General features: G+C 40.0%; 1 protein-coding gene across 2 annotated transcripts in view; it reads left to right on the top strand.

The window, feature by feature from the left end:
* RASGEF1B (RasGEF domain family member 1B) overlaps nt 1–23,569 on the top strand; it is a 559,901-nt gene that overhangs the window by 42,874 nt on the left and 493,458 nt on the right. Inside the window, exon 2 of one of the 2 annotated variants that reach the window (XM_041759002.1) lies at nt 10,156–10,268. The exons of the other annotated variant lie outside the window; for it this stretch is intronic. Coding sequence (XP_041614936.1) covers nt 10,212–10,268 — 57 coding nt within the window. The 5' untranslated portion in view covers nt 10,156–10,211. The remainder of the gene's footprint in view (nt 1–10,155; nt 10,269–23,569) is intronic. 2 annotated transcript variants of the gene reach the window in all.

The following is a 23,569-nucleotide window of genomic DNA, read 5'->3' as shown; positions in this document are numbered from 1 at the left end:
ATACATGTTGGCAATCATCCCCCAAGCACATGGGCCACCGATATACATCTGAAGGGTCTCATGACTCAGGTTTTATTAGACGGTAATAAGTGACCTTTCCCCAACAATAGCGAGCCCCCTCAAGGCCCTGGAAACCGTGCTTCCAAAATTCCCTAGAGAGTACTCTATCCTCAAACCCCTCCCACTCCCAGGTATATAATCAGCCACCCCTCACAGGCCCCGGGCAGCAGCTCTTCCTGCCCACGGGTCCTGTCCCCGGGCTTTAATAAAACCACCATTTTGCACCAAAGACATCTCAAGAATTCTTTCTTGGTCATCAGCTCCGGACCTCACCCCACCAAACCTCACCTATATTCCAAAACTTCATCACTTTTACCCTTGTAAGTTTTCTGCTGGGGCTCATATGCCAAGACAGATTAACAAGAAGAAAGCATGCAAGTGCATTTAGTATAACTTTTGCATGACATGATAGCCTTGATAATGAAATGAAGACCCAAAGAAGTGGTTAAACCTGAGTGTTTTTATGCAAGGTTAGACGAAGAGTGAAAAGTTGCAGAAAAATGTGATAGGACAAAAAAGGGCATGACGTAGGTATAGTAAACTGGGAGAAACGAGCCCTGTTTGTTCAGATTCCTCTGACGTCCCTCCATCTTGGAAATAAGGATGTTCTTTTCCTCCCGGGATAGGGAACCTACCATCCACCTGAGGGTTCTATGACCTGCTTCAGGAGAAAGTCCTTTCTGCCCATGACGTTTGTCAAGTTTCTTCAGCCTAAAATATTTTGAGGTGCCCTGTCTTGAACTGCATCAGTGTTGTGAGTAAACAGGCTATAATTTCAGTGGCTCTGAGTATACCTGATACTTTCCTTTCTTGGGTGTGCTTACTTTTTCTTCCCAAGTTTTTCCTAGCAGGTTTGGCCTTTGCCAATTTCAGAAATTCCTGATAAGCAAATACTGGGCAGCAGATATACTAGGCCACTATTGGTAATATTCTCTTCAGGTCTCTGAATCCAGTGCTTTGCGAAAATAATTTTGCCTACAAAAAAGGTGGAGGTGCAGTTTAGTCTTCAGCCTTTCAGATCTTTAAAATAAAAACATTTTAAAAAACAAATTAAAAAGCAGTATGTGTTTGCTGTAATAATATTAGAAATGAAAAAGAAAAAAGAAAAAATCTTCCCTTAACTGCTACCACTCTCCTACATAAAAATCACTACTGTCATCAGATCTGCATGTATTATGGTATTTTATGACCTTTTAAATAAAGGTATAAATAATTTCTCAAGGTTGTAGTAATAGCATAGGCACAATTCCCTGGTATCTTTTGCTTTTATGTTTCATAGACTCTTTACCATGCTTTCTACATAATCTTTATATTTATCATTTTACTGGCTATTGAATAGTTTACTGAGTTGACATACTAGTATTTGAAATTATATTATTGTTAGAAGAAACAGACTGTTATGAGAATTGTTTTCCCTTCTATCTCTTTGGTTTGAGCTGAACTCTGGAACATTACAGGTCATCCTCTTCTCCACTTGGGGCATGTACTCACCCATCCTTAATGTTCCTGTTTTCCCTCTAATGCTCAAAATATTTTTTTTTCATCTAGGCATATGAGTAATATTAGAAATTTATTTAGGAAGAAATAGTAAGAAAAGAAGTATTCTTTGAGGATGATCTTTTTGGATAGGGTTGAAGGCAGGGTTTTTCATTTTATCTGACATTTGATTCCAAATGAAAATTGAAGGAACTGCAGCTGCATTTTAACTGCAGAGTTGTGCATATATATGTCTGAGGAATTTTTTGAAACAGAAAATGATCAACTGATGCCTTGAACCAATTCATTACAGTGTGTGTTCTTACTTAAGCATGTTCTTGGGCCGTTTGCATTCAGACAACCTGATTCGTAATATATGCCATTCTTTTCCATGCTTTGCATATCAGAGATGATGCCTTTTTTTTTTTTTTCCTTTTTCTCTTCCCCTGCTGCTGCTGCTGCTGCCTCTACCTGGGATTATGCAGATTTTGGTTTAAACCTTTTTATTCTTTTCTGCAAGTGCACAGCATGATGGGCTTCATTTCTGCGAGCAAATGATAATGGATTTCAGCTTTCACCAGTGACATTTGGAAACTACATGCCTTACATAATATTTTTTATTGTGTGTGTCACACAATAAAAATGGTCACCCTGTTGCAACGATGTGAACGTATAAATAAAAAGGAGTCGTGTAAATATGTAGAGGCCAAATCTTAAAACAAAGGTATGTGTAGGGGTCTTCATTATTTTAATGATGCCAATTTTATGATTTTTTTCAAGCTGGATATAAAGGACCATCTTATCAATAATGAGTACTTGGGATAATCAAGGGAAAGGCTCTTGGAAAGGGTTTAATTTATTCTGTCAGATATTCAAAGCTATAAAACATTTCAACAAATCAAAGCCATCACTTGAGAAATAACAAAGATTAAAAGCCAGCATTGGGTACCATAAGCTTCTGTCCTTCTTGCCCTTTGAGTTCCAGTTTTATATTCAATAAAGCATACTTATCATTGATAAGCATGTATTTCTGTCTTATTGGGCATACAGTGCTTCCTCATGCTTTAGATGTAAGGGGACCCAATGGCTTGTCTATAAGAACTGAGTATTTATCTTTGTTTACAAAGATGAACACAGTGTGTGAAGGGTGTGGAGAGAAAGTTTTGATAAATTGGTCAGTCCTGGGCTTTATGGCTGCAGTCCATGGATGGAGAGAGGCAGGGCCACAGAAAAGGGTCCAGGGGGCGAGGGCACTAGAAAAGAGCAGAGATGTTTCACTGAAGAGCAATGACCTTGAGGATGAGGTTACTGAGACCCTAAATCCCAGTTTGGGTTCTTGAGACAAAGAAACCTTTGCCTTATTCCTTTATTCTCATCTTCCTTATTCCCACTAAGGGAATTTGCTTATTCCCTACCATTAGAGAACAGGCATCGGTTTCCTGCCTTTATGAAAATGCATTTTATTGGGCGTCTCACTCCCATGCTATTTATTCTGTAAGAGAAAGAGGGGGATTTTCTGCTCCAAATGCCCAGGGAGGACCTTTCCTCATTTCATATTCCTGAATCATCTGGGCCCTTGCACTTGGAGTATTGACCTGTGGCAGTGACACCTACACCTCTGTGTAATATGTCTTTCAAGTGAGAAGCCTCTTCTGGTCAATACTGAATCAATTTGCTCTGGCAGTCTAATTGAATGCCTCCCTCAGACAAATGGGTCACCGGGGGAAAGGGTAAAACCTTGATATGCAGATCGGAATTGAAGCCCCAGAGAAACCGGTTTTAAAAATATATATTCCTCTGGAGAAGTAGCCTATGTAACGAAAGCAGTGCTAGTTATTTGCTCAGCAAAATGAACATAAATCAATCTGTTTGCATCCTTATTTTTTATTGTACTACTTTTTACTTTAACTTGTTTCCTGGAGGGGAGAGAGAGAGTGATAGAGAAAGACCCAAAGTCCAGAATGAGGCTAGGGTGAGAAATTTCTGGCTTTACAATTTTGGTATGGAGATTTCTTTTTTAAAATGGCACACCATTTCCATTTAACAAATTACACTGATGTTTAAATTATTTGATATCCTTAATATTTATGAAAAACAGAAAACTTTAAAAAATAATTTTTAATATTTATATATTATATTTATATTATATATTATAATATATAATATACTGATATTTTAATATTATTTAATATTTATTAAATATTTTTAAATATTTATGAAAAACAGAAAACTTTTTTCTAAGATGAGCTTGTTTTTTCTCCGTGTTCTCCGTTTTCCCGTGTTTAAATGAAGAAATGGGCAGGAAACTCTGCAGTGAGAGTTCAGCATTGTATTAACTTCTTTCGAATAACTTTCTTAGTTCTTTCTCCAGTCCTATGAGAAATAATGATCCCTGATTTACAGAGGAAGAAACTCAAAGTTTGGGTATCTTGCCCCAGGTAATTTAGTTGCTTATCCATGTGAACCAGACTCTGGTGTCTCCAAGGCCAATATTTCATTTCCTATAAGGTTAGATTTTTTTTAAAAAGATTTATTTATTTATTTATTTATTTATTTATTTATTTATGATAGACACAGACAGAGAGAGAGAGGCAGAGACACAGGAGGAGGGAGAGACAGGCTCCATGCCGGGAGTGCGTCTCAGGACTCGATCCCGGGACTCCAGGATCGGTTCCTGGGCCAAAGGCAGGCACCAAACCACTGAGCCACCCAGGGATCCCCTATAAGGTTAGATTTTGATATCATTATTTAAAGTGGCATCTTGAGGGAGTGCCTGGGTTACCCAGTCCATTGGGCGTCTGCCTTCAGCTCAGGTCATGATCTCAGCATCCTTGGATCAAGCCCTGAGTCAGGCTCCCTGCTCAGCAGGTAGTCTGTTTCTCCTTCTTCTGCCTCCACACCCGACTCATGCATGTGTGTGCACTCTCTCAAATAAACAAAATCTTTAAAAAAAATAAAGTAGTATCTTGGGGATAGCTCCTCCTCTTCATCCTTCTACCTGAATGATGCAAAAATGTACACATACTTGTGTGTTAGTTTCCTATTGCTGCTGTAACAAATTGCCATAAACTTAGTGGCTTTAAACAGATTTATTTCAGTTTTGGAGATCAGAAGTCCAAAAATATGTCTCACTGGGCTAAAATCAAGGTGCCAGCTGGCTTGCATTCCTTTCTAGATGCTATAAGAGAGAACATGCTTTCTTGCCTTTTCCGGGTCTAGAAGCTGCCCTTATGCCTTGGTGCAGGGCTCCTTCCCTTATCTTCAAAGTCGGCAATGGCCAGGTTGAGTCTGTTGAATCATTCTGACTTCTGCTTCTTTCATTGCTGTGATTGTACTGGGCCCTACTGGATAAGCCAGGATAATCTTCACATCTTGAGGTCAGCTATTTAGCAATCTTAATTCCATCAGCAACTTTAATTCCCCTTTGCTGTGTAATCTGACATAGTCACACATTCAGGGAAGTAGGACATGGACATCTTTGGGGGACCATTATTCTGACTACTGTATAAAACCTTTAAACACAGTTACATATTTGTGAGAGATCCAGGATTTGAAGTCAGATTGCCTGATTTAAGTCTTTTTTTTTTTTAAGACTTTTATTCATGAGACACACACACACACACACACACACACACACACACACACAGACATAGACAGAAGGAGAAGCAGGCTCCCTGCAAGGAGCCCAATTTGGGACTCAATCCCAGATCCTGGGATCATGCCCTGAGCTGCCCTGAGTGCAAGGCAGATGCTCAACTGTTGAGCCATCCAGACTTGCCTGCCTGGTTTAATTCTTAACCCATTATTTTCTCATTGTATGATTTGGGGAAGCCAATTATATTCTCTATGCCTTGGTATCCTCATTTATAAAACAAGAATTATAATTTGTTGTGAAGATTGAGATAATGTATGCAAAGTGCTCAGTATGTGCCAGCACATTGCATACAACAGACATTCAATAAATGTTGGCTATTATTATTTACAAAATATTACATGCATGCATGGTGCTTTGTGTTGCACAGAAGTTTCACAGATATTATTTTGTTAGATTTAAAACCATGCTGTGGCATGTATTATTAATGTATTTCCAGTTTATTGTGAACTTATTGTTATTTAAAGATGTATTTATTTGATGGGGCACCTGGGTGGCTCAGTTGGTTGGGTGTCTGCCTTCAGCTCAGGTCATGTTACCAGGATCCTGGGATTGAGCCCCATGTCAGGCTCTCCGCTCAGAGAGTCTACTCTCTGCTGCTCTGCCTACTTGTGCTCTCTCTCTGTCAAATAAATAAATAAATCTAAAAAAAAAAAAAAAAGATTTGTTTATTTGAAAGAGAGAGTGGGGGAGGGGCAAAGGAAGAGGGAGAGAGAATCTCAAGCAAAGTATGTGCTGAGCAAGGAGCCTGATGCAGAGCTTGATTTCATGACCCTGAGATCATGACCTGAGCACAAATCAAGAGTTGGACACTTAACTGACTGAGCCACCCAGGTGCCTCTATTGTGAACTTATTTTAAATCAAAGCTATAGTTGTTAAAAATGTGGCTTAACATTAAAGGCAACTTAGGGGGAAATCTACCATATTAACACCTTATAATTATTTAATTCTTAAATACTTCTAAGTTTTTACCTTTACACATTCTATAGTTATTTATAAACTTCTAGAGAGTGGGGACAATGTTTTTGTTTCTTCTGTAGACACTGGCTTGAACATAATTAGCATGTAAGGAGTGCAAGTAAATGCTTGAAGGAATCCAAGGAGGCTCACATAGTGAGAGGTGAGGGCATAGGCTGGGAAATGGTGGGGATTTTGCATTCTCTTACTTCTTTTGCTCCATTGAAAGTCTCCTAGTAGATCCCTTAACCTTGATGCATTTAAATCTTTTCAACTCAGTGAGGACAGCAATTTATTAAGAGCTGACTTGATCAATTCAGTGAATTTGGCTTTAGCCATGTGCAAGTAACAGAAAACTGGTCTCAAATTGGCTAAATTTATTAGCTCATGTAACTGGGAAGGTAGGTAGGCTTCAGGTCAGGCTGGAGCCAGTGGTTCACTGATACCATCATTTTGTATCAGCCGTTCTCTTCTCTGTTTTTGCTAGGACTGCTTTAGCCTAAGGCTGGCCTCCCTTGTCATAAGAGAGCTGCTAACAGTTTCTAGGGCTCCCGGCTTCTTTGCTTATGTCCTGCAGGAGGAGATAGTATAACTCTCAGTAGTAGTCCCAGAAGAGTAAAGAACTATCTTCCTTAAAAGCCTTCAAGAAGCCGTTCTCACATCTCATTGGCTCATATGGAATCTCAGTCTCTTGTATCATCCCTGAACCAATCACAGTGGCCAGGGGAGATGAAGTACTCAAGTTGCATGGTCAGGAGAGGTGGATTCTGAGTAGCCAAACACAGCAAATATGAAAACAGCTCTGTGCATCTGGGGGCATAAAAGAAGAAATCCTTCTAGGTGATGAAATCTGCCTGAGTTTGGAGTCCCAGTCCTTTTTTTTTTTTTTTAATTTTTAAAATGGTTTTCTTAAATTTATTTATTTTTTAAAACATAACATGAGAAAGGTGTTAAAACTGGTGTAATAGCTCAATAGAATAAGTATTCCAGATTTTGGGGAGGGATGAAGAGGGAGATATTCAGAACCCTTCACCAGAATCCCTGCAACTTGATCATAGTGGATTAATGATGTGCTTTGTGGATGTGGTTAGTCAATGACACCAGCTTGATGGATACCTTTACAAGCAGGTCTCTTTAGTCGTCCCTCTTGGTCATCATCTTGTTAATTTATGGAGCATTTCTTAGAGGTTTTGATGCAGAGATTTGCTTTTAAAGTGCTAAATACTTTATTTAATTTCAGGGATTTATCAAACATACTCATGCCAGCTGCCCTTCTAAGCCCTGGGGATTCAGGAGTGGACAAAACACATCCCCAAACTTTAAGGATCTTACCACCAAATAGAGCCTCTTAACTGCCAGGATCCTTAGTTAGTTTCAAGGATTAATTCACTTTAGATTCTCAGTATGTTTATTTTATTTTATTTTATTTTATTTATTTTATTTTATTTTATTTATTATTATTATTTATTCATGAGACACACACAGACACACACACACAGAGAGAGAGAGAGAGAGAGAGAGGCAGAGACACAGGCAGAGGGAGAAGCAGGTTCTATGCAGGGAGCCCGACGTGGGACTCGATCCTGGGTCTCCAGGATCACACCGCGGGCTGCAGGCAGCTCTAAACCACTGCCCACCAGGGCGGCTCACTCAGTATGTTTATTATTGTGTCAAGAAAGTTAAGTCTTTGTATTTGTACACGAGTAGAAAGAACCAACTCACTTATCTCAGAGGGAGCAATTTTGGAAATGACTCAAGTAATTTGGATGAAAGGTGCATAATCAGTAATGGAGATTGACATAATTTAAACTTCCCATATTGAAGCCATAAACCTAGGATGACTGGGAGGTGGAGTAGAGTGATTGGGAGTGGAATGTAGAATTAGGTGGTAGCCTGAAGTACATTCCATGGGGGCCTGGTGTGAACTGAATTGAAAGTGGTTTGAAACCATGCAGTTACATCACAGTTCATGACCTCTACTGGGAGGCCCTAGAGAGGAACCTGGGATCGAATCTGTCAATTAAAATCCTATTTTCTCTGCAAGAAGTAGGTCCTCTGGGTCATCCTGAGAGCTTCCTCTGATGATGAACTTCACATTTTAACTGCTTTCTCTCTAAATAACTACCTCCCTAGGGTGGAAGGTGCAGATCCCTTGGTGCATATAAAACTTACTTAAACCATGAATCCACTTCCTGTAGGTCAGTACAGGAAATCCCACAGGGCAAGGGTCTAGGGTAGGGGCAAGGACTAGCATTAAGCCAAGTAGCTTAAACTATATCCACTCATGTGGCTGCCATTTTCTCTTCGTTTTCTAATGTTTCAGTGCTAGAAGACAGAGGTAACCTAATTATGTGGAAACACATTTGGTTTAAATAAATTTCAAAGAAAAATAAGATGACTGACATTAATGTTCATTTATGTTATTTTTAGTATTATTATACTTATGACAATTAGTCATGATGCTATTTTCTGCCATGTATTCTAATTAGTATTACTTTGACATAGCTGGACCAGTTTTGCTTTTTCCCTTTGCTTTGTTAGTTTTTCAGTATCCTTAAGTAGCAGTCAGTAAGGCTTGTTGGAGTTCTTGAAGGGGGCCTCTTAGATAACACCCTTCATCTTGCCTGAGGGCTAAGGTGAGAAGTAAGACAACAGAATAAAACAGATGAGAGTTCAAAATACTACCTTTATGACTCATAAAGGCTCAGTTGGAGGATATATTTAATCACACTTTCCCACCCACTTATCAGCTGCGCTGGACCAAGGCTGACTCTCTATGAGGGGGTTTGAGATAGAGGTTTTAGGGGATGACTTGGGCCACCCTGGAGAAACAGCAAAAAAAACCCCATGAGATAAAAGGGAAGAGTTGAACCGAACACGTCTAGTTTATTCCTCCATCAGATAGGTCACTCCCACTGAGAGCTCATGGGTGTTGACACTAAATAAGCTCCCTTCATCAAGGGTAGAGAAGCGTTCCCTTTAACTGTGTAAACAGTTTTTCTAGATGTTTTACACAGTTTAATTCTGTTTATATACTGACTCAATTATACTCTCAACCAGAGATAAGGTCGTAGATTCAAAACAACTATAGGACTTCTTTTATCTCATGTCATCCCCTCTTCTGCCTCATCCTTATCCTTGTAGACTGAATCTCGTCCCTGGGCTCAGGCTTCTTGAGGTCCTCCTCTATATTTATTTAAATCATTTAATTATTATTAAATCTTATATTTAATCCTACTCAGTGGGTTTGTAGCTTGTCATGTACCAGTGATTTTATATTCATTATCCCATTTAATCTACAACAAACCTGGGGAAGAAGATATTCTCATTTCTAGATGCAGAAACTTCAGAGAGGGTAATTCATCCAAGGCTGAAAAGAGACTAAGTATTAAAATAGGATTCAAACCTGTGTCTCTGTACTCTAAAGCTGAGGGAAACTGGTAACTCCAAGTCTTAGCAGTAGTGAAGAACAGGGTTGAATTGGGGATGAAATGTATCCACCTTGACTTGTGAAATGAGTAAGTTCACGTAGGTCTTTGATCGAGGCGGATATGGAAAAGAACAGAGTGAGACACTGAACTCCCTGAAAAGGTGGAGAGAAGGTAAGAGAAAACTAATTTACATTAAAAAAAAAAAAAGATTGTAAGTAATCTCTACACCCAACGTGGAGCTTGAACTCACAACCCCGAGATTAAGAGTTGCACGCTCCGCCGACTGAACCAGCCAGGTGCCTCACTTACATTTTGAATATAGGCATTTGTCCTCCTGGTTGGACTCTACACGGAGAGGAGTTAAAGCTGGCTAGGCTGCAAGGTTAATTTTTCTAGCTTTCCTGCACGCATGGACTTGGAAAGGCTTGATTTTCCTTTGGGTGGGAGCCCTGGGGCAGAGAGATGGTTAGGTGTGTATATAGTTGAGCAGTTTGTTGACCTACTGTTCTTAGCTGTTGGCCCTCAAAGGTGTCCTTTCTCCTAAGACACCTCTTCCCTTTCCTGTTTTCTTTCTCCAGTCTAGGAAGCTGGCAGGAGTGGAGTACATGGCAACCTGTACTGCTAAGAACTCTTAATGGCTCCATGGTCAACAAGAGCTTCTCTGTTGTTGATGGAGGAGAAAGAGAAGAAAGTGTGTATTCTATTTTTTTTTTCTTACCTGTTTCTGAGGATCCATGGTTTCTTGACCATCTTTGTCTCTAGAACAGAATGCTTTCCTGCATTTTCTTGCTGGTGGATAATGCCATATACCTTGTCTTATTTTCTTCTCTGGAAGTGGTGTGTGCCCCCACCCCCAAAAAACTAACTTAAAATTAAGACAACTAGTCATTCAAATTCCATCTCACTATAGCAGTGCACTAGAAATAGTCATCATAGACTATTTCAAATACATACAAGTACAAATAGATGCTGTACCATGTACACAGCAACTTGCTTTTTGATTCCAGAGAAACAAGTGTTAAAGCTCAGGGACAGTGTGCTGGTATATTTATAATGACCAGTTTTCTTTTTTCTCACTTATCTGGATACCTGATAAGAATAATGACCATCTAACCCGGAATTATGGGCAAAACCCTAAGCCTGTAGGTGTGTGAATGACCAAATATTTGGCTGAGACTTGTAGGATCTAGCTGTGATTTATTGGCCTATTATGTGGTTTGAGACTGAGTTACATCACAAAATCCTTAGTTCTAAGAGGAGTGGCAAAAAAGATTTTAGGACATTATTAATAATATTTCTGAAATATTTAGGGTTTTGCATAGCAGGGTGTCATATGGCCAGATTCTGGTACAATTGGTAATTCTGATTGGCCTTTGTTGATTTACTCATTTCTCCCACTAACGTTAAAAAGCAAAATAAATGGAAAAGAAAAGCAATAAAAATCCATTCTCTTCGTTTCCTCACTGCTCAAAGAAACTATATGATAAATACTTAGGAAATTTAACGTGATTTTAAATTCTGTTAATACATGTGAAAAAGAAAAAAAAAACCACGTTTGATTGATTTCTCTCACTTTGCATCTGTCTCCTTTACAAACAAACTGGAAACAATGACACAATTCTATTCTATTGATTTCTTTCTTGGTTGGAATGATGAAGGAGTCCATCAGTCATTTCTTTAAATTGTGTCTTTGAGATGTCTGTGTTGCTCATGGAGTACTTAAGAGTTTTGTCCTTGAACTGATTGCCAAACAGGGACTCATTTGCAGACTTCAATAGAAATATGTAACCCACATATCCTTGAGTTTGGCAAGACCATTGAAAAAGTGCTCACATGTTATACACAATTTATTTTCTTATAAGGCACCTTAGTGTCATGTCATAGATTGAAACAGGCAAGGTGATTCTAGCCAAGAACATATACATTATTAAAGCTAACTGGGGATGGAGAAATTTAGTTTATATTTAGCTTGAAAGATTCACCAAAGAGTAGTCTGTCACAATTCTCTTTGTGTAATTATAATTTTTTTTGTGTAATTACAATTTTCTTTGTGTGATAAGCAAAGTGGGGTAAAATCCTTTAGCTTGGCAGAAGTACCCTCAGAAGTACCCACCTTTTCTATTAATAGCTCATATATTTTTTTTTTAATTTTTTTTTATTATTTATTTATGAGAGTCATACAGAGAGAGAGAGAGAGAGGCAGAGACATAGGTAGAGGGAGAAGCAGGCTCCATGCACCGGGAGCCCGACGTGGGACTCGATCCCGGGTCTCCAGGATCGCGCCCTGGGCCAAAGGCAGGCGCCAAACCGCTGCGCCACCCAGGGATCCCAGTAGCTCATATTTTTTGAGAGCTAACTGTAGGCTAGCCCTTGTGCTAAATGCAGTAGTATACTGGTAAATGTTGAACAATCACTCTCAAAAAAAAAAAAAAAAAAAAAAAAAAAAGAAAGAAAGAAAGAAAGAAAAAAGAAAACACAGTTTTTTCATTTTTGGCATCTGCCAATTTTCTGTGGTGCGAATATTTCCACTATAGCCAGTTGTGAGCCATGAATGTGATGTAATTGAAAGGGGAGTTGGAAATAGATGCTACTGATTGGCTTTTGTGAATTAATAGGAGTGAACTTCAGCCTATCACTGGCTAAATGTTTTATTTGTACTGAACTCTCACAGCAACTCTATGAGTTAGGTGTCATAACGGCCTCATTTCAAAGATGAGAACACTGAAGCACCGAGAAGTGAATTTCACCGAGAAGTGAACTTATCCATGTTACATGGCTGGCAAGTAGGATAGCCAGGATGTGCTCATGACAGTCTGGCTCCAGAGTCTTAACCACAAGTCCATGTTACCTGCAGCCCATGTACTGGTTTCATCTCCAGTTCAGATACTTGGTGGAGAGTATTGTTTAGGAATATGAGGTTGTTGAGTGTGAAAATTATAAAGTGGAAAATATTGCATTAATCTATTAAGTTTATGTAAGTTCATCTATATAAATTATTTAAGATTAATGGCTATGAGGGACCATCAGTTGGGGGCTAAAATAATGTGCACATGGGGAAATATCTTTACGAGTAAGTGAAAACCATCTCAAGGCAGAGTGTTTGAGTAGAAAGATGGAAGAGGGGATCCCTGTGTGGCGCAGCAGTTTGGCGCCTGCCTTTGGCCCAGGGCGCGATCCTGGAGACCTGGGATCGAGTCCCATGTCGGGCTCCCGGTGCATGGAGCCTGCTTCTCCCTCTGCCTGTGTCTCTGCCTCTCTCTCTCTCTCTCTGTGTGTGTGTGACTATCATAAATAAATAAAAATTTAAAAAGAAAATTAAAAAAAAAAAAAGAAAGATGGAAGATGGGGAGACCCTGTGGATGGATGTTGACAACGAGGCCAGTCCATCAGCAGGGGCTGATACTGCTGGCTGGGCACAGGATGTTTACTGATTGGGTTAAAATTACAGTGCTGATTGTATCATTATACTGGTTTCACATGTGCATAGGAGAGCGTGTCTTCCTATTTTGAATGTATTTAGTTTCACCAATGGTAACCCGTTTCTAGCATCTTTTATGCCAATTAAAAGACACTAATTTCACCAATGAAAACCAAAACCATTTTCAACATTTGTTAAGCCAATTGTGAAAACCTCTGGTATGTTGATCAGAGACAATGATAGCTGAAGGCTTGTAGTAGTTGCCTCTGATTAAGTAAATGGTGGTTGACAACCCCTGGGGTGTGAATTTCCATTCAGGGCAACTGTAGTTACAGTGTAGTTTAAACTAACGATCTATAATACCATGCTGAAACCAAATAGGAGTTGCAAGGGACATATCCTTCATCCTAAGATATTTAAATATTTTGAATGTTCTTTCTAATCACAGGGCATCATTACTCCTTCCCTCTCAAGAGTGTCTCCAAGATTACAGAGACAAAATCAAAGCTTTCCTTTCTCTATGGTGCAAGATTACAAACAAGGGCAGAATGTACTTTTGTTAAGTAGACATGGGTGGAGACAATCTGGTTTAATAGAAATACACTTGTAGTCATTGTGTATGGTTAAACCATAGAACTTTCTAAAGGGATAGATATCCATTTTTCTGGCATGTAAACTGTGTTTCACTGAAAAATGAACGGAAAGAAATACTAGAAAAAAGTAGAAAATAAATCTCCAGAAACCTCTATGTAGTTCCTTGTTTTTCATTTCTTTAAAATTCAGTGTGGCAAATATTGCTCATGACTTGAAGACCAAATGAAATGCACTTGAAACTCTGCCTACTATTAAGTCTTTTTCTTTTAATTTTGTGTGTCAATTCAGATAAATTGATGGCTTATCTCACTAAGGTGAGAAAGACAAATAAAGAGAATAGACAATTACATTTCCTAACCAACATGCAAAATAGAGTATTTATGGAAACTAGGGTTCTTAATTAGGTAGAGGCCATGGACAAATGAGTTTATGAAGGGCCACTTGAAAATTAAGATTGCATGGGCAGCCCCACTGGCTCAGCGGTTTAGCGCCACCTTCAGCCCAGGGCGAGATCCCGGGATCAAGTTCCATGGTCGGGCTCTGCATGGAGCCTGCCTGTCTCTACTTCTTTCTCTCTGTGTCTCTCATGAATAAATAAATAAATTCTTAAAAAAAAAAAAAAGAAAATTAGGATTGCAAACACATCTGAATTTTTACATTGTTCAGGGTAGATCTTAATTGGGATCTCAAATAACTCAATTATAGAAATTTTTGTCAAGTTCCTTAGGAGGGATTAGATATGAGGTGATGATTTTGTTGATACCTGTGTCCTAGAGAAGAGGGCTCAAAATTTGATGTGTAATATTTTAAAGACAGATTTTAATGAATGGGTTACTGACTTTCATGGTAGACGGCTTATGCCTGGAATAATTCTACACTTTCTGACTGTCATACCTTTGAATATATTTCCCCTGTCTGCATTGTCTTATCCTTGCTCTCTCCCTGACTTTTCTAATCTGAAATATGTTGTCTGTGTTTGTGTGTGTGTGTGTGTGTGTGTGTGTGTGTGCTAAATCTGGGATTTCCTCAGCCATTGGTATGGGAAGTCAGGGAGGAGATTTGGATCTGGATCCATTCGGGTCTTTGTGGTGGGTTTAGAAGGACAGATCCAACTGCAAGTGCTGGGAAGTGGATAAGGATGACAAGTTAAAATGGTATTGGTGAGGGGGGCAATTAAAAGAGAATGGCTCATAAAATGCAGATAAGAAGGATGCAGCCCTTGTACACACCAGGCCTCCTCTTCCATGCCAAGGATAGCCATTGCTAACTGATTGTGACATCCTTTCCTCTAGAAACTGGACCATGGCCTTGGACTTCTTTTCAGCAGAGTGTCCTAGGGGGCCAGTACACTTAAATGAATGATATTTGTCCTCTAATTTGGTGACTCATCAGGAGGATAACAAATCGCAGTTCAGGCAGTATCTGGAACAGCAGTCAAACAGGCCAGAGACATTGTTGGAGTAGGCTGTTAGCTACTAACTGGCCTGGAGCTCCAGTCCTTTGAAGAGTGACAAGCAAAGCATAAAGCACTCAGTTGTGAAGGGACAGCGATGTGGGCAGGTCACCAAAATGGGGAACAGGACAGAATCCTAGAACTATCAAGTGGGACTAGGCCTCAAGAAAAAAGAAAAGTCCTGTTACTGGGACTGGGGGGAACAAGATCAAAGCTGAGTTAACTGCCGGGAGAGCTTCATGTTGTTCCCTGGAATAATGGGACAGAAAGAGGAGACAGAAAAACAATCTTTATGGGGCGCTTGTTGTGTGCCAGGGACTATTTGGTGCTTTACAGACCTGATCTTATTTCAGAAGCAGCTTCTATAATCTCTTCTGCCTAAGAGTAGATTTCTTCCTGGGCTGGACCCAGGCTGAACTACAGAGGCCTACGATCAGGCCAGAGCCATCACTTGACACCTATCTTTGTTACTTGTCTTTTAAAATCCCCAACTAAATTTTAAGCTCTTGATGGAAGACATGGGACCTACTGCTTCTTTGTATTCTTCCCAGGGTCCTCTTGCCTTAAGTACTTAGTAAATATTTATTAATTGATTACCATATCCAGGTACGTGCAGCATCTGCTTTGGAAGAAACATATTTCTGGGTTCTGAGTCTCAAAACAGATCTCTGTGAGACCACATCTTAATTGTCCTTGCACTGTGGTCTTGTGTAGTCACTGAATGAACAGGTAACAACAGTGAGAAATGAAGTCTGGATCTAAATATGTTGTAAGCGAATTGGTCAGAATTCACTCAGTGGGGTCCTCTCCATACTGAATCTCTATGTGAGGAGGAGTCTGGGCTGAAAAGTATGAAAACCAGAAAGGAAATACAGTCCAGAATTCTTTGAACTTCTCTCAGTTGGGAGTTCACAGTCCCAGGATATGTCCTCCAAACCCCCTGTGCACCTCAGCATGCCTTTTGTCCTGAGATTTTTGTAGTACTTACCTATGTCTCTGAGTCAAGCCCAAGAGAGTTTATGTTAAAATACAGCCAGTATCTGGAAGATTTAAATTAAACCACTATCACTCCTCTGTTTTGCAAAATGAAGATTATGACATTCTGGAGTTTGAGTGAGTCAGTTTGTTAAGCATTGGACTCTTGATATTAGCTGAGGTCTTGATCTCAGGGCTGTGAGCTCATGTCCTGTGTTGGGCTCCATGCTGGGTGTTGAATACTACTTAAAAAAAAAAAAGAAAAAGAAAAAAAAAGATTATGACATTCTTTCTGTTAGGGGTGTCAGGTTAAGCTTGATATGGCAAAAATAATTTGAGAAGAAACTTGCGTCTAAGTAAAAAGTAACTAATCCTAAAGACAGGCCCAATCAGCCTTTCTCAATATGGGCCAACTCCCTTTAGATATTTGTGATGGATGCTGAGACATGTAAGTGAAACAGCATGGTCTTTAGAGGTGGTTATATTTTTATTTTGTCACCTATTTGGGGAAGGAATAAACCTCTCTGATTTTTGGTTTCTTCATCTCTAAAATGAGGATAACAATGCCTGCATGCATATTTTTTATGAGGATTTCAGAGAATGCTCACAAACTATGCAGCATATAGTAGGTGCCCAATAAACTGTGGATGTTATTACTAAACTTTTGTTTTATTTTGTTTCTAAAGATTTTATTTATTTATTCATGAGAGACACACAGAGAGAGGCAGAGACATAGGCAGAGAGAGAAACAAGCTCCTCGCAGGGAGCCTGATGCAGGACTCGATCCCTGGACCTGGGATCATGCCCTGAGCCGAAGGCAGATGTTCAACCATTGAGCCACCCAGGCATCCCTATTGCTAAACTTTTGTAAAAAGTAGGCGATGAACCCAGTCTTACTTTTTATTCTTTTATTCTTTTCTGACTTCTCCTCTATCCAATAAACAAGCCAACAAAATATAAAGTCACTGTGGATGTATCTTTTTTTTTTTTTTGTATCTTCATTCATTGGATATAGAAGTATTTGTCATTTATTATTTTGTCACTCAGGTGACACATACCATAATGTATGTGCAAATGTAAAAACATGAAGTACATGCTAAGAGTTAAAGCATTTAATAAAGACCATTAGAAAACTCTCAATAGAGAGATGAGGGCAAGGTGAATCTTTGATGTACAGAAGCTATAGAAAGAAGTAAACATGAATTCTAAAATGCAAGTATTGAGGATATCTTCCTACTGCAACCCCATCACTGTCATGTTCTTCCTTCAAAATTACAGTTTTGGGTATTTGTTCTAGCTTTCAGTTATCTTTCAATTCTAAGTGATATACTTGTTTAGAAGCAGTCTCTTACATCTATTAGGCAACCAAGGCAGATCAGTGAGATGGACTAAGGTAGTTCCAACTCATTACTATCTTGGTACACATTTTTAAATTTTTTTAGAGAGAGTGGAAGTGTGCATGTGTGCACATGTGACTGGTGGGTGGGGAGGGACAGAGGGAGAGAGAATCCTAAGCAGGCTCCACACCCAGCATGAAACCCAATGCAGGGCTCGATCTCATGACCCTGAGACCATGACCTGAGCTGAAATCAAGAGTCCAGCACTTAACTGACTGAGCCATCCAGGTGTCCCCACATTTTAAATTAAAATTAAAATTTTACGTTTTAATTGAAAGAAAAAAGAAACTCATGATAAAAGGGAGCTTGCTGGGCAGCCCCAGTGGCTCAGCGGTTTAGCGCCGCCTTCGGTCCAGGGCATGATCCTGGGGACCCGGGATTGAGTTCCACGTCAAGCTCCCTGAATGGAGCCTGCTTCTCCCTCTGCCTATGTCTCTGCCTCTCTCTCTCTCTCTCTCTCTTTCTCTCTCTCTGTGTGTGTGTGTGTGTGTCTCATGAATAAATAAGTAAAATCTTAAAAAACAAAAGGGAGCTTGCTATGTTATATGTATGTGTGTGGCTCTAGAACTGTTTAATATTTGCAAAAATATTTTTACAAGCTCAGTTCCAGTTACTATAATCACAACAATAATTTTTCACACCCTGGCACCTATTAAATTAGCAACAAGGTTCTTTTCTTGAGCCATTATTCAAATGGATTCTGTCTGCATTCAAATTAATCTCAAGATCATAGAAATTAACAATGGGAAAGGTACATTAAATCACCTAGTCCATTTGTTTGCTAGGGGAGAGGAGAATTGATCTTTACATCATAATCTCTAGTGCTTTGTCCAATCTGTTTTAAATGTCTTGAATAAGTGTTATTCTGATTCTGGGTGGTCATCTCATCAAATGCCAGGGGAAATTCTTTTTCACAGTCTACTGGAATATGTATGGATTTTCTGATGCTTTGCAATTTGCCAGTGCTCAGAGCTGCCAGGAACCAGGCAATGTATTTTCTAGAGGAGTAGGAGTGCACGCGCACGCACGCGCTCGTGTGTGTGTGTGTGTGTGTGTGTGTGTGTGTATGTGCTTTGAAGAGGGTTGGGTAGATCATGTGAGGAAGAGAGAGAGACAAAAAAAGGGCAACTTGAGGGGCGCCTGGGTGGCTCAGTGGTTGAGTGTCTGCCTTTGGCTCAGGTCATGGTCCTGGGGTCCCGGATCCAGTCCCACATTGGGGTCCTGCCAGGAGTCCACCTCTCCCTCTGCCTATGTCTCTGCCTCTCTCTGTGTGTCTCTCGTGAATAAATAAACAAAATCTTAAAAAAAAAAGAGGGCAACTTGAGAAGAATGATACATTTGATTATATTTGAGATCTGGCAGTTATTTGCCTTTACTTAGTAATGCCCTGCGTGACTTGGGGAATTGAAGCTAGAAGTAGGCATAGTTACTAAGCCAAGGGAGGCAATGAAAAATGTGAGTGAGTCTGATGCCAATTTGAGGGGTAATTAATGAAATTTTGTGGTCAGTCATCTGAAAGCCAACAAAAAAATTATTTAACTTAAGGTTATATACTTTATAAATCTTACACGTGGGTAGTTTAACTTACAGGCTCTAAAGTAGAAAGTCAGAGACTGGACATTCCAAAGTTAGCTATTTTTCTTTCTTTACAAATTCACTTGCAGCATTCCAATTAGATAGACAGATAAATAGATGACAGATAAAATAGGCATCTATATTCATCATTCAGCTCAAGAAACAGAACATTAGTACAATGAATCCTTCCTTGATTGTTGTTTTATTTAACTCAAATGGGATAAAAGGCATGAATCACTTTGTTAGGGCACAACAAAACCAAACCAAATTTTATGATCTTATTACAACGTATTTGTTATTCAAATTAAACATGCTTAATAGAAGCTGGAGAAGGAGTGGTGCAGTAGAACGGACATGAAAAGCATGAAGATCCCTTCCTTCAGAATCTCATGGACTGTAAGGATCATAAAGGACTTTAAATTCATTCACCCTCTGTTATGTTGCTCGAATTTCCACTTGAACATCCAGGACAAGTATTTGTTCAACTCCTGCTTGAAAACCTTCTGTGGTGGAAAAAATCATTAGCATGCATGGCTTTGGTAGTAATGGCTTGAATAATAGCTTTATTTCCTTTAGACTCAAACCCTGCGTCCTCAACATGTCCACACATGGGTCCTACACTTTTTATTTATTTATTTATTTATTTATTTATTTATTTATTTATTTATTTATTCATGAGAGACACAGAGAGGCAGAGATATAGGCAGAGGAAGAAGCAGGCTCCCTGGGGGAAGCCCAGTGTGAGACTCGATCCCAGGACTCAGATCACAACTGAGCCACCCAGGTGCCCTTGGATCCTACACTTAGGGCTATATAGAACTAATCTATTATGACAGTTCCTTGCAGATTTAAACACCGTTGTCATTCTCCTTCCTTCAACCCTCTAGTGTTCCCACCCCAGTTTCTTCAGCTAATTCACTACTTCCTAGACATTGTCACCCCCTCTGCTTGGTTTACACATAACTGTCTTAAGTGGTGGCTCCAGGCAAACCCATTCTTTTTTAAAAAAATCTATTTAAATTCAGTTTGCCAACATATAGTATAACACCCAGTGCTCATCCCATCAAGTGCTCTCCTTAGTGCCCGAGTGCCCGTTACCCAGTTACCCCATCCCCTCACCCACCTCCCCTTCCGCAACCCTTTGTTTGTTTCAGGCAAACCCATTCTTCACAATCTTTCTGAAACATATTCCTCAGTGCCTGAGATGTAACAGAGGCTTAATATGTACCTGCTAACGATGAACAGAGCCTAGTCAATCCTACGGCACATTTATCTAGTATTGTAAACTTTAGCCTACAAAACCAAATTTTCCTCAATATCTCCCATATTGTTCTCTTCTTGAATCTCAGTCCTCATTAGAAGAAAAGGTGAAAACACCACCTTTGCCTCCAAATCCTTCAATCTCTCAGGAGCTGATCCATCTTTTTTGATAAGCCAAAAGCACAGCAAGAATTACTTCAAGCCTTCCTCTCTTCCACCTACTCTTCAAAAACGGGAAAGCAGCTTGTATTAAACATGCATAGAATTCTCTCTGCCAGCTAAAATGTATTGACTCTGCCCTATGCACAAACTACAGAGCCCTCCTATAATCTTTAGAGGACATGGCATAGATGCGACAGCAGTGGTGTGGTGGTTCTACTCCTCAGGATACTACTAGCGTGAGAGAAGTCCTTGTGCAAAGTAGGCAAAGGGCCCCCACTGGTTGGTTCACACACAAGCCCTCTCTGTCCCTGTCCTCTGGGTGTCCCTGTTCTCTTTTCCACTGGGCACCTTTGTGGGCTCACAGTCAGATAAGCCAGCAAATCAGCTGATTGATAGTAGAAAATAAAAAACTCTTGGAAACTCTTTCTGGTTAAAGGATGATGTTATGAACAGAAACAAACCAAATGCTAAGAATTATTTTAAGGGGAATGAGCCAAGTGAATTTGTGTAAATACGGTCATGCCTGCCAACCAAATCCACTTTGCTCAGACATGTGCAATTTTACATGGAAAAATATTACCAGAATCCTTACAGGAGGAAGAAGGCTTATAATTTGAAAGTGGACTGGCTGTGGTTCCTGATGCTGTTGAGTCCACCTGTGCAAGAACACTAGCCTTGCCCGTTGTGTGGGGCTGCACAGACAGAAGGTGGAGGAGCCACCTCAGCAGGCTGGCTGGTGCTTGATGGTCCCAGCCTCTTAAACCCAGATATTTGTTTGGAGATGAAAAGCTGAGCTCAGAAGGAAGTGGAGAGTGCTGGAAGAAAGAATTAGCACATCCCTCCTAGGGAGGCCAAATGTTAGATCAATCCTGTCTTCCAGCCGCTGAGCGGACTGCGGGGAATGAGATGTTAATTTATGTGCATTGCCATCAGGAGACTGGGAAGCAAGTTTTGCAATCTGTCTGCCCAACACTCAAGCTGATGCAGCTGCTCTGTAGTATTGGGGCTCCAGTCAGGTGCAAACCCCTCCACTGCAGTGGCCACCTATGGGATCAGCAGACCAAGCCTTATTTCCTAACTTTTCTTTTCCCTGCCATCATTCCCCACTATTTCTTCCTCTCTCTCCTTGTACAAGTCTGAGATGCTCTGGTGGTAGGATAATAAGGAAAACTTTGCATCCATGTAGAGCAATTGGTAACTGACTGAAAATGCTTTTCTCCAACCTGCAGGGAAACAGTGAGTGTGTGAAAAAGAAATAGGTTTATCTCATGTGGTTTTGAAGAGGCCATTAGGAACCATAGAAAAACAATACCCAGCTTGGCAATGCTGGAAAGTTGACTTTGCAGTTTGTTTATGACATTTTTTTTTTCTCAAGAAAAGCCTACAGTCTTTTTTGAGGAGGGGGTTGGAGAAGAGGTTATGGAACCATCAGCAAGAAAACCAGAATTCACCCCCTAGCAATATGAATAATTGGAAATTCTTAAATGGAAATTGGCATGGTTACAGATGACATAACATTTGTTGATGTAAAATGGGATGTCCCCAGAGGCATAGATTGCTTTAATTGTTCCCATCCCAGAGCTTTTTTGAGCCCAGGAATAAGCTGTATTTTGTAGTATCTTTGTGGCAGGTGCCCTGGATAGCAACAAAGATATGTTTACTAAAGTTCTCTTTCCAGACAGAGCCTGAAGGCTCACAGAGCAGTGCTTTGTATTGCATCGCAAGTGTGCTATGCCAAAGTTAATTTCCATTTGCTTTTTGTTTATGTTCTGTCACATGCAGGACACCCTGTAGGATTTAGCCATGTGCTTGACCTTGAGACGTTCTCTTTTTATTTTCTGATTTATTTCCTCAGCTCTGCAAGTGTTTCGTACTCAGAGGTGCTGGGAGGGATGATTACATGGTCAGGCTTTTGAAGGGGAGAATGGGAAGTGTTCTTGGTCTAGTGTGTGGAAAGGTCAGACTGAGGAGATCAAGTGAGGGGACTCATTCTGGTAGAGTCTCTTATACTGAGGGCTCTTGTCAACCTCTAAGAGTTTGGAAAAATGTTATGGCCCTGGGTCATGGAGGAGAGGTTTGTGTCATTTCTGAGGCTCGTTCTTGATGTCAATCTGCCGTGGTTCACTGATTATTCAACAGAATCACAGATGAGAGTCCTGTTTCAAGGGGCTATCTTTGCACTGTATCCAAATTTATATTTGCTAACTTCTAAGCCTTCTACAGACCACATTTCAGTAGAAATCATCTTTGAGTGTACTGTATCCATTTTTAATGGGCACTTGTTTTCTCAGTAAGGTATTTTGCACAGTGCTCTGACCCAGCAGTGAAAACACTCCTGGATTTTGAGAAGGGCAACCTGCTTCCACGGCTCCTCCCTGGGCACAGGCTTCAGCAAGGACTGGTCCCTCTGTGAGGTCTGGATACCATGCCTTTCACTCTTACCCACTCTCTTTGCATTGCTGCAGATATCACCACAGTGACTGTTTTATTTCACTGAGATGACTATGCTCAGGGCTTTCGGCCACTCTGGTCTCCACTGCTTGATCTATCCAGGCTGCGTTTTATGACTTACCCCTTCACTCAACACTCTCCTAAAAACAGGCAAAGAGATCCCTCTCCTTATTGAGCTCATATTCTAGTTGGGAGATAGAGAGTTAAAAAAAATAAGTAAAAAAGAAAACCAAACAACATACATAGATATATGTAATGTATATGGGAGTGCTAGTGTAGCATTAGATCTTGTGATCCTGTGCTACCCCTCTTGCCTTCTGAAGAGCTCTGCCAGGAACTATACCTTCTTTCTGGGTAGCCCTGAAACCTAGGCTTCCTTATCATTCTGGGAATTTCTATGAGAGTCCCCCAGAGAAACTGAGTAAAGGGAGAAATTGTGCTGAAGATGGAGAACTGTTTCAGCAATGGCATAGAAAGAGATTGGTATAGTAATTTGAAAATCCGGGCCTTTGACTTCATCCAAATCCCTGTATTTGATTTGGGTTGATTGGCCTAATTAATTGTAGCACTGAAATGTTGTGCTCATTACTATTCACTTCTGAAAGAAATGGGCATACATATAAAAAAAAATCTATGCTGTACTTTGCTATTTAAGTAAATGTTTACAAACATAATCTCATTTTAGCCTCCTCACAAGGGCCTTGGGT

The sequence above is a fragment of the Vulpes lagopus genome, chromosome 6 (genome assembly GCF_018345385.1).
Source record: "Vulpes lagopus strain Blue_001 chromosome 6, ASM1834538v1, whole genome shotgun sequence".
NCBI classification, from domain to species: Eukaryota; Metazoa; Chordata; class Mammalia; order Carnivora; family Canidae; genus Vulpes; species Vulpes lagopus.
The sequence above is the reverse complement of the archived record's forward strand: the minus strand, read 5'-3'. Positions and strand labels throughout refer to the sequence as shown.